The sequence below is a fragment of the Panthera tigris genome, chromosome E2 (assembly GCF_018350195.1).
Source record: "Panthera tigris isolate Pti1 chromosome E2, P.tigris_Pti1_mat1.1, whole genome shotgun sequence".
NCBI lineage: Eukaryota > Metazoa > Chordata > Mammalia > Carnivora > Felidae > Panthera > Panthera tigris.
In genome coordinates, this window is record NC_056674.1 from 33,197,720 (window position 1) to 33,211,033 (window position 13,314).

The window sequence follows — 13,314 nt, forward strand, 5'->3', positions numbered from 1 at the left end:
TTTCAGTAATAGGCAGTGCCTTCTTGACCAGAAGTAGAACTCTTTACCTGGGTTTCTTGATGTCCCCTGGGGGTTCCAAATGATTCAGAATTTTTTTTTCACCACTGGGAGTGCCTTCTCACACACCTGATATACTGGAATAGGAGGCACATAACATGCCCTTTGAAGTATTTTTTTCAAAGAATGTTTAACCTGAATCTGAGGAATATTGCATCTGAATCAGGGTGGGCCTCATATAAGCCACAACCCCACAACAGAATTTCTTTTGCACCTGAATTCCTCCTGTCTCCAGAGCTCCTGTGTCCAGCTCCTTTCTCTTTATGCCAATCTATACATGAATTTATGTTATTCCTATAATGTCATACACAGGCACTTTGATAAGAACAGTGTGAATCCAGATCCAAGAGGAGGAAGACATATTCCTCCATTGCCCTAAAATGCAGGCTGCTGGTGGAGACATTGATTCATGCATCTCTAAAATATTCAATTATCTTTACCACAGAGAAGTCAGAGCCCAAAGCATAGAGCAAAATCTGTGTTCTTTATTTATATATTTTTTAAGTTTATTTATTTTGAGAGAGAGAGCAAGTTGGGGAGGGGCAGAGAGAGAGGACGGGAGAGATTCCCAAGCAGGTTCAACACTGTCAGCACAGAGACTGACATGGGGCTCACACTCACAAACTGTGAGATCATGACCTCAGCTGAAATCCAGAGTTGGATGCTTAACTGAGCCACCCAAGTGCCCCCAAATTTGGACCCTTTAAATTGCGGTATGCTTAAATGACTTACTAGCCAGATTCAAGAGCCAGGAATTAGAACCTCTATAAGGTTTTCAATAAGCAGAAAAGTAGAAACAAAAAATAATATCCTAAAATGTAACAATGATTATGATATTTAGAAATTCCTCACAGAAAAGTGATTTTCTCACGATTTGTCAAAATCAGGTTTGATTAGTGATAGGATGCCTAAGGAAGGATCAAGACCCAGAAACTAGATTGAGCTTCTCAAAGTATGATTTTTGTACTATTTACCTCAAAATTTAAAAGATAAATGTTCAAATTCAGGTTTCTAAATCCTGTTTCAGAATAACTAAGTCACAATTTCTAAGGGTGAAGCCCCAGAACCTGCACTTATAATAAGCACTCTTGGTGATTTTTATGCACGTTAAAGTTTGAGAATGACTACAGGTAATCCCACTGGAACTAAGCAGGATAACAGATCCACTCAACAGAGACCAAAAGGAAAAACTCCATATATACAGGCAAGACATGGCGTTAAAGGAATGTGGCAGTAAGCAGATAGCTCATGTAGAACATAATGGGAGTGGGAGAAAGGTCCTACAATGTCAACAGATGGAAACCAAAAGTGGAGAGATGTATTAGGAGTCAGGGATCAGCAATAGGTAAAGTTTCAAACAGACAGATGATAGGCATCAGAGATATAGTAGCTTGTAGTAAGTCATGCAGACTTAAGTTTAGGAATTGGGTTCTAATATCCACAGGGTTGAAGGCATCAAAGTGGAACTCCAATCCCAAAGCAGGCTGAGAAAGAACCTGAAAGAGCCTATTACTGGAACTAGTCACAAGGACCAAGGTTAGAGCCTACTCTGTAGGGCCAGGGTCAGCTCACAGAAGGACCAGCACAGAGACTGATTTGATGCTCAGCCACCAAGCAGTGTATCTAGGGGTTCTTAAATTTCCTTGCTCATGGCCTGGAGCAGTCCAGGATCCACCACAAGAGTTATCTTGCTCCAGGGAGGTAAGTGGCCCCATGGAAAGGACTTATGTGACTCAATTTCCCATTCCCTACTTGAATTCTGATGCTGTCACAGGAGTGATAGTGGTTTTCCTCAGTAGTTATAATGCTGGCAGCTAGCAGGGAAAGAGGCTGATTCCTAACTAGAATAGCTCCCTAAGGGGAGAACTGAATTCTGGAGCCAACAGCAAGTTGTCTTCACCCCCCAAAAATTCTGAAATGTCATAGCCTAGTCACTCCAGGGTAGAGAACCCAGGTGTTCTCTGTTCAATTCCACTTTTCTTCAACATAGCAGATGAGTTTTGCAGTGAAAGAAAAACTTTAATTTTTATCTCACTGTTGGATGAACCTATAAATCCTTGGTTCTTTCAAGCTTAGAACTGGTATCTCTGAAGTTGTGAAAGCTTATGCTGAACCCCTCTATTCCCTTGATGAAACCCAGCAAACAGGCAGGGAGCAACTAGTAGTCACTAACCAAGTGCTTACTAATCTGGCAAATGTATTCTGGGGTATGGGAAGTAAGCGAAGCATTGGGAGAACTATTACAGCCAATGCCAGAGAAAATCACAATGGGAGGACTGAACAGATCTAGTGGAGGGTGTTGAGATAAGGCCTACCCCTTGTCTGGCTTATCTGCCCTTTGGTTACTTACCACTGACTGTGTCACTCCTGGATCTATGGGACTCCCTTGGCTATCCCTCCTGAGCCCTGTGGGATGTTCCCCACTCATCCCATTCACCCACCAAGAAATACTCTCAAAATCAATTGAGTGGTGATTACGAGCCATTATCTGCCTACTGTGCTGAAAGGAATACAAGGCAATCTGGAGAAAACCTTTCACCATTGGCTTAAAAAAATCTCCAGTATATCTGGAAGTGATGTCACTTCTAACTTGAAAAATCAAAGCCAAGCTACAATCCTTTCATAATATTGGCTTGTTTTGGTTACAAAGTGTTCTATTTCTAAAGAAAATACCATAAGACCTATGAAAGAGTCATTCTTGATGTGAAGGGAGGAAAAGAGAAAAAGGAACCATTTCAACAGTGGAACAGATGGATTCAGAATCAAGGGTTAAACGGATTTGTAACATTCCCTTGCTCCATAGGAGAAGCCTATTGCTCTGCCTCCTATAGTCTCCCTGATGTCACTCTCCAGGATCTCTGTCCACTTAAGTCAGATTTAGAATTGTGTATGTGGAATACAGTAGGTGCCTAAAATTCAATTCCTTGATTAAGGGAATGAAGGCCTAGAAAAAGAACTAAATTTTCCAAAGTTGGCTGAACCAAGACTAAAAGTTCTGTCTTTTGATTCCCAGTCCAATGTTCTTTCCACTCTGTTGCCTTTCTTGATTTCATTTATTATTTGTGCAAACCTACTGGGACTAAAGCTTTCTAATATTATCCTTTAACAGTTGTACATAATTTACTCCCAATTTCTAGTTGTTATCTTTATGAAAGAGGGCATGTCATAAAACATGGACATAATTTATTCTGTATTAAGAGCTAGGAATTATTTATTGGAATAAATATCATCGGATCACATATTGCTTGGATAAAGTCCACTTATGATGATCAATAATACCTGACAAGGGGCGGGGGAGGATTATTGAGCAAAGTAAAAACTAACTAAAATGTGAATAATACAATTGGTCTAGATGCTACTTAAAAAGAGCAACTTCGATATAATGTTTGAACCACGGATCCTAGGGAAGTAGCATCATATAACATGAAGACTGTCTTGGAACATAGAAAATTGAGGGTGACCATATTGATTACAAAATTTACCAGCTGGTCTTGGGTAAATCACTCGAACTTCTCTAAGCTTAACTTCAGTACGCATAAAATGTAAATAGAAATTTTGGCTATTTCAAAGGGTTGTTAAAAGGATCAAATCAAAAAATGTATGAGAGATTGGTATAATTCAAAGATCAGAGACTATGTGCACCATGATGCCAGGGGACCACATGCATTGCATTCCACAGTTTACTCCCAACACAAAGCACAGAGTCTGTCACATGGTACACACACAGTGCACACATATTATAAAGGCAATGATAGGGGAAGTGTCATTCTTATCACTATTTTCTTGCCAGAGAACTGTTCATGGGGTGGGGGATAAAGCCAAGTGTAGGAGTGGAGCAGGGGTGGGGAAAGTGAAATAGAAGGAAAAATGATTGGCGTCACTTCTTTCCTAGAACAGAGGAGAGGTGGTGGAATCAAAAGAAAGGATGATCAAATTGACCCATTCTTTCCATGCCCCATTTATCCCACCTCTTAATCTCAAATCACACGATTGATTTTTTTTTTTTTTAAGATTGCTTTTGGGCATCCACCTCATTAATTTTGGTCATTTAAACTACGGCATTCAGTGTTTTTACTGAGATCTCTATATGTCCTCTCTTCGGTGACTGAGAATAACACTGCTTTAAATTTATATTGGATATAAGTAATTCAGCGTTCTCCTCCTCCTTTTTTCTTTCCTCTCCTCTTAGCCCTCTCCAAAAGCTACAGTGGCCATGGGAAGAGGTAGCAGACTGCAGGGACAGCTTGAGAGGAAAATCAATCTAGTTCTTTTCTTTCTACTTCAAGCTCTGAATGAGTCTAGCTAAAAGTCCAATGGGATAGTTGTCTGGCTAAAAATGTGTCTCTTTCTGAACTGCCCATCTTCAATTTTATAGATGTACCCCATCACACACATAGAAATTTCAATAAAATGCTTTTTCTCTGCCACAGAGGTCAAGGTTTTTCAGGCCTTTGGGGAACAGATAACATGCCCAAATGTCAGCTCAACTGAAGACAGTGTTACCCCCCATGGAACACCATGTTCTTGGCATTTGGCAGACTTTGGGAACACCCCAAATCACATGTAGAGGATGCAAACAAGTCACAGAATTAAATCAGTCTAGCCAACCTACTTCTACTCTCACACTACTTCTAATGAACTTGAATTAATTAAAGCCCTCCTCGTCCCCCTACTCATAATTGTCACAGCCAATTCAAACTGATTTTACTGGATTCAGATAAAATTCATCTACTTTTTGCTTTCGCAAATACAACTGACAGGAACAACAACAACAACAAAAATTTCTATTTGTAGAGAGCAATTGATAATTTTTTGGACCTTGAAGCTTACAGAAGACTAATGAGATAATGTCTAAAACGTGTTGGAGCTGCATGCATGAAAGGCCCTATGGAGATAGAAAATACGATAAATAATGCAAGAAACCTTCATGTCAGGAAATCTCCTGTCTTCTGGAGGACTTAGTAAGTATTAAATAAATGCTTTACAAAGACATACCTGCTAATCTTATCTGTCAACTTCAGCCGGGGGAGGTTGAAAAGTACTATTATTCTCGGTTCTGAAGAAAGATTTTCCAAGAAAATTCCAACACAGACCACAATTGGTAGGTAAGGCCTTCATATTAAGCCAAGCTTCCAACTTCAATTTCAGCACTTGGTCAATCTTATCAATGTGAAAGCGCTAGTCCTACCCCCTCAAACTTTCCACTCAATCTCAGCCAAATGCATCCCTGGGGGATTCTTTTTCTACCCTAAGTTGAGAAAAATCACAAAGTGCACCCTCTTTGGGGCTCTTGAACCATCAAAGCACACTCAACAAATAATGTTCTCAAGAGTGACCACATAATGGATTTCAATAACTTAAGAGCTCAATTCAATTACCTACAAGTCTTAATCTGCTCCTTCATGCAAGTCCCTTCCTTTAAAAATACACAAAATCTTTATTTCTTCCCATGGCATCTTTTATTCCTAACATTATAAATAAAGAAACTACTTTTTTCATGAACTCAACAAAATAACAAGACACAAAATTTATCAAAGAATTTTCTGATGGATTCTTCAAAAACATTTGGTATACATTCTCTTCTTATCAGCTCCTAAATGCCAATAAATCTCCCACTTGCTTATTTAAAGTCAGTATCATTTCAGGGGCGCCTGGGTGGCGCAGTCGGTTAAGCGTCCGACTTCAGCCAGGTCACGATCTCGCGGTCCGTGAGTTCGAGCCCCGCGTCAGGCTCTGGGCTGATGGCTCGGAGCCTGGAGCCTGTTTCCGATTCTGTGTCTCCCTCTCTCTCTGACCCTCCCCCGTTCATGCTCTCTCTCTCTGTCCCAAAAATAAATAAAAAACGTTGAAAAAATAAATTAAAAAAAAAAAATAAAGTCAGTATCATTTCAGTTTTCAGAACCTTACTTGAAAACAAGCCACTATCATTTTGAACTTAATCTTAAAAATCTTCCCAAGTCATCAAGTCGCAAAATTTCTATTCGAAAAAATCAAAAGGTCTCAGCGCTAGGGAGAACTTTGACAAGTGATCTGATTTAACTCTTGCCTATAGATAGGTGAATTTAATTTACAAGCATTAAAACTGATGACCTGTGGACAGTGGACCATGCTTGACCTTCTGGGACATTCACAAAGTGATAAGACAACTCTCTCGGCCTCAAAGGAATTTACATGCCAGTGATGTTTCTCAAACTTTGTCAGTATCACTTAGGGGAGGAGATAGGATTATAAAGATGAACATTTCCAGGCTCAATCTCAGACTTACTCATTCAGAAATTTTAGGGATGAGACTCACAAATCCACATTCTTAAAAGCATCCCAGGTAATTCTTAGCACCATTGAACATTTGAGAACCACTGTTCCAACAGGTCTGAGAAATGTGCTCAAAATAATATCAGTCATAGAAGTGTTGAATATGGACTAAATGGTGGTGCGGGCTATCTTCTAGGAAAAGAAACAAAAATTTGATCAGTATCTTCCTTCATTAAAACCAGATATCTACCAGAACATACTCAGTCATCTGTTAGTCTGACCCAGACATTTTTGTAAGTTATATTGACCACTAAGTTATATTGTAAGCTATCAATTTCATAATAGAAACCCTTAGTAAGGAAACTTAAAATCTCTAGTGATCTACCATTCCCCCTAAAACACCAAATTCACCTGACATTTAGTTCGGTTTCATTTAGTTCATGAACCACACGTTTTTAGCTTAGTTTCTTACCATGACAGTAGTATTCAAAAGGGATAGCAATTCTCACGTTTTCCTTTGATAAAAATATTTTTAAAACAATAAACATTTTAGAAGTTGAGGGGCACCTTGGTGGCTTACTCGGTTGAGCATCCAACTTCAGCTCAGGTCATGATCTTCCAGTTCGTGATTTCCAGCCCCGCATCAAACTGTCTGTTGTCAGCACAGAGCCCACTTTGGATCCTCTGTCCGCACCCCCCCCACCCCTTCCCCCCCACCTCAAAAATAAATAAAACAGTTTTTAAAAAGTTGAATTCAGAAACATGTGAGATGTCTGAACTTTTAAAAAGTAACCTCCTACCAGAATTAATTGGCACATACAGATTGTATGTATAAGCTCCAACATTTTGTGTACAGAAAAATCATCTGGGGAGTGGCTATCAATATGGAATGCAGAAGAGTCTGACTTGGTAGAAGTAAGGTGGGTAACTGAATTTTTATGTAGCATCCCAGCTAATTCTGATGTGAATGGTTTTGAATAAAACATTCTAGGGATTTTAAGAATCCAAGCTTATACCCATCCAAACCTTCCTTTGAATCAAAATCAATATATTAAACACAAAAGATTGCCAATACATGCATATTTGATTAATTACAAAAGGGAAAAATAGAGAAGTTTGGTTCATCTAATAAGAACGTACATTCTTTAAGTCAAAACTGGAGGATCTTGCATGTATCATAAATTACTGTCCTCCAGAATTAGAAGCCACATGTAGTAAAAAGGCTTAACATAGGCTTTTGCTGTTGTTCCTCTTATAAAACATTCTAATTCATTTTAAAACTCAGGGGTGCTTGGGTGGCTCAGCTGGTTCAGAAGCCAACTTCAGCTCAGGTCATGATCTCATGGTTCAGGAGTTCAAGCCCCTCGTTAGGCTTTGCACTGACAGCGAGAAGCTTGCTTCAGATTCCCTGTCTCCCTGTCTCTCTGCCCCTTTCCCAGAGCGCTCTCTCTCTCTCTCTCTCTCTCTCTCAAAAACAAAAAAACCAAAACAAACCAAACAAACAAACAACTTAAAATATGTCGAACAGTGTGTGAGAATGGCAAGGCAGACAGTTGACTGAGGACTGGGTAAGTTAACATGATTCTCTGGCCAACAGCAATAATCAGAGAAACATAGTTCTGAGGATCATACAAAATAAGCAAATGAATTTGTCCTTTATCACTCCTGATGTTAGGATTGTAATTTCCCTATTCCCACAGGAATTAACTGTGGACAAATTAAACACTTGTGGTATTATCTAATTACTAATAACTTGCAGAAGACTGAGATGTTCTCATGCTCACTTCTTTTGTTGGGAGGGTGAATATCAGTGGGTTCTGGGGTTGTCAGCATTCTCAGAGTCTAGAAAGTATGCTTTATATGCTTATACAACATGTCATTTCTCAAATAATCCACAAACACATAAAAGGAGCCCTGGTTTATTAGTTAACGATGGTGTAACCTTGAACAAGTTATTCACCCCTTCAGAGGCTCAGTTTTCTCAGCTGTAAAATGGATAGCCAGGCTGATCTGGATTCATACTCTAGGCTCTTTCCACTCTGCCATGACACTCCCAACACCACAGTGTCTAACCGAGGTTTACATGGGAAGATCCTAAGAGGTAATTTTTATTAAAGTGTTCCATGAACTGTAAAGCACTATACAGACACAGTGCATTATTAGTTGCTTTATGAAGCCCAGTTATAAAGATGCAAAGTGACCCAGAGAAAGAAAACAGGGTAGACAAACCTGAAATACAATATCTACAGTACCTAGAACATTACCTGGTGCATGATAGATAAGGTACTTAATAAGTAAAGAAGTAAAGAAAAACACACACACAAAAACAGGTCTATGCCTTCACCATACTAGGTGTGATACGAAGAAGAAATAAATATAACTAAAATCAAGGATAGTTTGATTCAACCATATAAGCCACAATTCCCCAGTAGCCTAAGATCTCAAAAACTACTTGATATGAAAGAGGATTAAAATATAAGATATGACCCATCATCTTTTAAAAAATGGTTATATTCTTACCTCTTTGGTCGTTCCGATGCAGCCTTGTAGGGATAGCAGAATCTGGGTGAGTTGCTGAAGTTTTTCCCTATATCAGATCTGCATAATCATCTCAGCAACCTGTAGAGGTAATAACAGATTGTATAGAATGTTGGGTACCTTAAGCTCTGTTTTGGATCTGGAAGGCTGACTTTTAATGACACACTAATTTTCAGCAAACTAGGTATATCCCTTAACCTCCCCTCCTCAACAGACACACCAAAGGAGGCTGGGGTCTGGGTAGGCGAAGAAGTTATTTATTTTATAAAACAATTCTTTATGAGTCCTTTGTCAGTTTCCTAGAATACATAAAATGTGATTCAAATTTAAATATTCAAATTGCATTACATACAGCTTTTGACACAGCTATTTATAGAAAGAGACAAATAACACATTAAATTCAAGGGAAAAAATGTTTTCTTCTGGGTGGGCCTTAACTGCCTTCTCCTCCACCCCCATTGCAAATATATTTTTATGCTGGGTAATATTTCCAAAACAGGGGTGCTTTTTTCTGTTGTTGAAATGAAACAAACAAGTTTGCTTTCAGAGCCATAGAAGTGCCCAACTGTTAGAAAAAACATTTTCTGCTGGCCTCTTGCCTGTCCTATCCCCATGCAACCTTTCCTATTGGCCCCTTTCTCTAGGAGGGCCCCTGAGGCTGTCTGCTGGAACTGTCTGCTGTAAAACCATTTTGTGCAGTGAGAACTAGTCTCTTCAAAATCTCAGAGACCACCCAGAACACGCCTGATTTTTGGCAAATGTGTATGTGTTTCCTCGGTACTTGATTAGCTGTATGCTGAGTAACTGACCTGGGTTTCTGGGTCTTTATTTGCAAAAGAGATGGGAAAGTGTTTTTAAAAAATTGAAGAAAGGAAGAAAATCTCTTCTCTCACCAAAAAGCGACTTAACATTCATTTATTTGTGTTTGGGGGAAGGAGCAGGACAAGGGAATTAAATGCCAAGATTTCAACCAAGCGAAACCGTTCAAAATGAGCACAAGCGTTTAAATTCTGTGTTGAAAGAGCAATGATGTGCTAGAAGCTCATGAAAACCTGTCCCTCCCAACCAAAGGCTTCCCAGAGTGGGACTTGTCTCCTGCGCTGATACCTATGGCGGGGAATCTCAGAGCAGGGTCCGCGAAGGCACAGGGAGGTAGAGGCTCCTAGAGAACAGGCCCTGGCTTTGTCTCATCCTGCTGTGTTCCTCTCCTCACAGCCTCTACTCTCACATACTAGGTGCTCAATTAATGATGGTGGGTCGCAGGAAAAGAACAATCCGCGACCGCCCCCATGCCCCAGGCGAATTCACCGGAACGCGGGTTTACTCCGACCCACTGTCTCCTCGCGTTTGCTGAGGTCACTTGGTCTCGGCTGCCACAGCCCTGACAGCAGAAGAGTAACCAAGAAGGCGAGCTGCTGGAGCCAAGATGGAGCGGAAGCGGGAGGACGAGCAGGGCGGCGCGGGGCGCGAGCTGGGGGGCCCACCTGACCGCGGCGCGGGCGGCCCAGTCCCGCGTTCCCATTGACCAGGAGGTCGGCGGAGCCCGCGCGTCGGGCGGGGGCGGAGGCGGGGAGGGGCACCCCGGCGCGCGCCCGGCCCCAGGCTCCGCCCCCGCCAGGCCCCGCACGCTCCCACCTCTGGGAGCCGCGGGCCCGGGGGCGCTGGGGGGGGGTGGAGGGAAGGCCGCGCGCGCGCGCGCCGCCGCCGGCTGACGCGGTTCCCGGCGCGCGCGCCTCCCCCGTCCCCCACCCCTCCCTGTCCCGGGGGCCCGGCGCGCGGCCCTGCTGACGTCAGCGGGCGGCTTGCGGTGCGGGGTGCGCAGAGCCGCTGGCGCACTCGCGCGCTGCGCTCGCCCCCTCCCCCGCCCGGGCTGTGGCGCGCGCGCTCGCTGGCTCTCCCTTCATTTTTTTCTCCCCTCCCTCCCAGCCTCTCTCCCTCTCTCTCTCTCTCTCCCTCGAGCTCCCGGCTGCCTGCGGCTCCCTCGCTCTCCCTCTCTCTCCGGTAGGCTCCACCGAGCGATGCGAGCTCTGGGAGACAGCGACGCCGCCTCCCGCTAGAGACCTGCCCCCCGACCCGGCCCCCTGCCCAACCCTGCCCTGCGCGCAGGGGTCGGCGAAGGCGCCGCGGACGCACCGACGGCTGAGGACCCGCGATGCACATGCACTAGCAGCACCCCCTCTCTCACTCCCTCCACACCCCGCGCCGCCGCCTCCTCCTCCTCTGGCAGCAGCGGCAGAAGGACCCACCCTGCCCCCCACCCCACCCTCCGCCGGCTCCGGCTGCGGCTCTTGCCTCAACTATTATTTTATTTATTTTGGGTCGTGCACAAGCCTCAGTGCCTGCAGCCCGCGCCTCCTCGGACCGCGGGCGCCTCTTCCCTCGGCCCCGGAGCCCCAGACCCCGGCCACCTTCGCCTCGACACCCCTAGAACCCGCCAGCTACCGCAAGTCTCCGCTGCTGGAATCTTAGCGGCTGTCTTTTTGGGGGGTCCTGGTTTCCCGACATTTTTGTTTTCAACCAAGGGAAGGATATCGTGGTTTTTTCCCCTTTGAGCCCAGGCTCTGCTCTCTGGGGGGGTGGGGGGCGCGCCGAGCCGGGGAGCCGTGCCAGCCGAGTCGTGCGGGCTGTGGCAGGGAAGGGGCCACCATGGGATGTACTCTGAGCGCAGAGGAGAGAGCCGCCCTCGAGCGGAGCAAGGCGATTGAGAAAAACCTCAAAGAGGATGGCATCAGCGCCGCCAAAGACGTGAAATTACTCCTGCTGGGTAAGGACCGGGGCTGCCACCCCCATCTCCCGACCCCAGCCACTCCGCACCCACCTCTGCCCTCTCTCCCACCCTACTCGTGTCTGGGGAGACCTGGTCCCGGAGTTGGCACCACTGTGTGCCTAGGATCGTCCATCCTCTCGCATGCCTTACCTCCATGCCTTCCCCCCCCCCCCCTTCCCCTAAGCTGACACTCACCAGTTTTTCCCCCGTCTGTCCCAACAGGGGCTGGAGAATCAGGAAAAAGCACCATTGTGAAGCAGATGAAGTAAGTCCCTGTGGCCTTGGGATTTGTACTTTTATTAAGAATAATTTTTTGTCATTTGTATTATCTTGCTCATTACACATTGCTCTCCAGGCCTGGTTTCTGATTCGTGTACACACACACACACACACACACACACACACACCTGGATTTGACTCCCCTCCCCCACGCCCTCCGTTGGTTCTGGGTCCTCCACCCCAGCTCCCCGGTGGGTGTTTTTTTTGCGGAGGGGGGAGGGAAGTGGAGTGCCTGTAGTTGTATGAATGACAGTGTCCGCCATATTGATCAGAACATCACACTATTGGCATGATTATGATCATTACTCTTTCTTGCCCCTTGTATGTATCACTACCTCCGTTTCTATCTATATGTCTCTGTTTCATTCTGTATTTCTCTCTCCTCCTCCCTCCACCCCCTCCCCCTTCCACATCCACAGTCCCTTCCCCCTGCTCTTCTCCTGGGGCAGTGATTTTGAACTTGGCTAAAACATGGAAAGGACCCAGCCCTAGACTGGGGTGGAGGATCAAGTGTCTGCTGTTCATGGATTTGGTGCTGAATTGGAGGTTGTGGTTTCTGCCCCCCGCCCCCCAAAAGGACTAGGGTCAGGGGAAGGGGTTATGTGGTAGGGGAGGGGGGTGGATTTCCAAGCAAATGTGGCTGGCACAGCTGTATCCAAGGCAGAGGTGGAAGGGGAACTCTGGCTGAGGCTGAATGCCTGTCCCTTGTGTCCCCCCTCATCCCTCCCCCCCCCCCCCACCAGCGTTTGGTCTCCTGACCGGCAGTTTCCTTCACTCTGTGGCCTTTATCAATGTATTTATTTACACTCTGCATAGGCCATGTTCCATGTAATCTACCCACAATGCGGATTTCAGGCCCCACTTGCCACCGCCCCCTTCTGCCTTAGATATCAGTTTCCCCTCCTAATTAACTGGGGGAGGATTTGAGTGATGGTTGAAAATTAAAACAAAATGGGATATTTCTTCCCTTCCACACTTTCTCAGTAAGGAGCCTCGCCCCTCCTTCCCACTCTCAGGCTTGCTTCTTGCCCCATCCATTGGGCAATTCCTAGCGAGCCCACAGGCAGCTTTGCTTGGGAGGGGGTGGCCTGCGGGGAAGGGGTGGATGCCCTCAGGGCCTCCCGGCCCCGCTGCTTCCGTTGGCCTGTCAGTTCGGGACGGAGGAGTTCGTTAAGACCATTTAGCGAGGATTCCACGTCGCTTTGCTGTGACACCTTCGTGCACACACAGCTCCTAATTAGGGGTTGCTGTGCAGTAAACAAAAATGATTATTTTTCAACTTGACAGAATAGCTGAAGTAATTGCATCCCGTAGGAAAACAATGGAAAATAAAAACCCCTTTGGCGGAAAGGTGGGTGGGAATCGAAGCATGCTTGCGGTTTCAGAACCAAGATGCAAAAAATCTTGCATGTGTAACAGGC

At 44.8% G+C, this 13,314-nt stretch overlaps 1 protein-coding gene across 3 annotated transcripts in view; it reads left to right on the top strand.

The window, feature by feature from the left end:
• The first annotated feature begins 10,713 nt into the window (after positions 1–10,713).
• Positions 10,714–13,314, top strand: part of GNAO1 (G protein subunit alpha o1) — a 170,337-nt gene continuing 167,736 nt past the window's right edge. For all 3 annotated transcript variants that reach the window (XM_007090181.3, XM_007090182.3, XM_007090180.3), the window contains exons 1-2: positions 10,714–11,611; positions 11,837–11,879. In XM_007090181.3, coding sequence (XP_007090243.1) covers positions 11,494–11,611; positions 11,837–11,879 — 161 coding nt within the window. In that variant the 5' untranslated portion in view covers positions 10,714–11,493. The remainder of the gene's footprint in view (positions 11,612–11,836; positions 11,880–13,314) is intronic.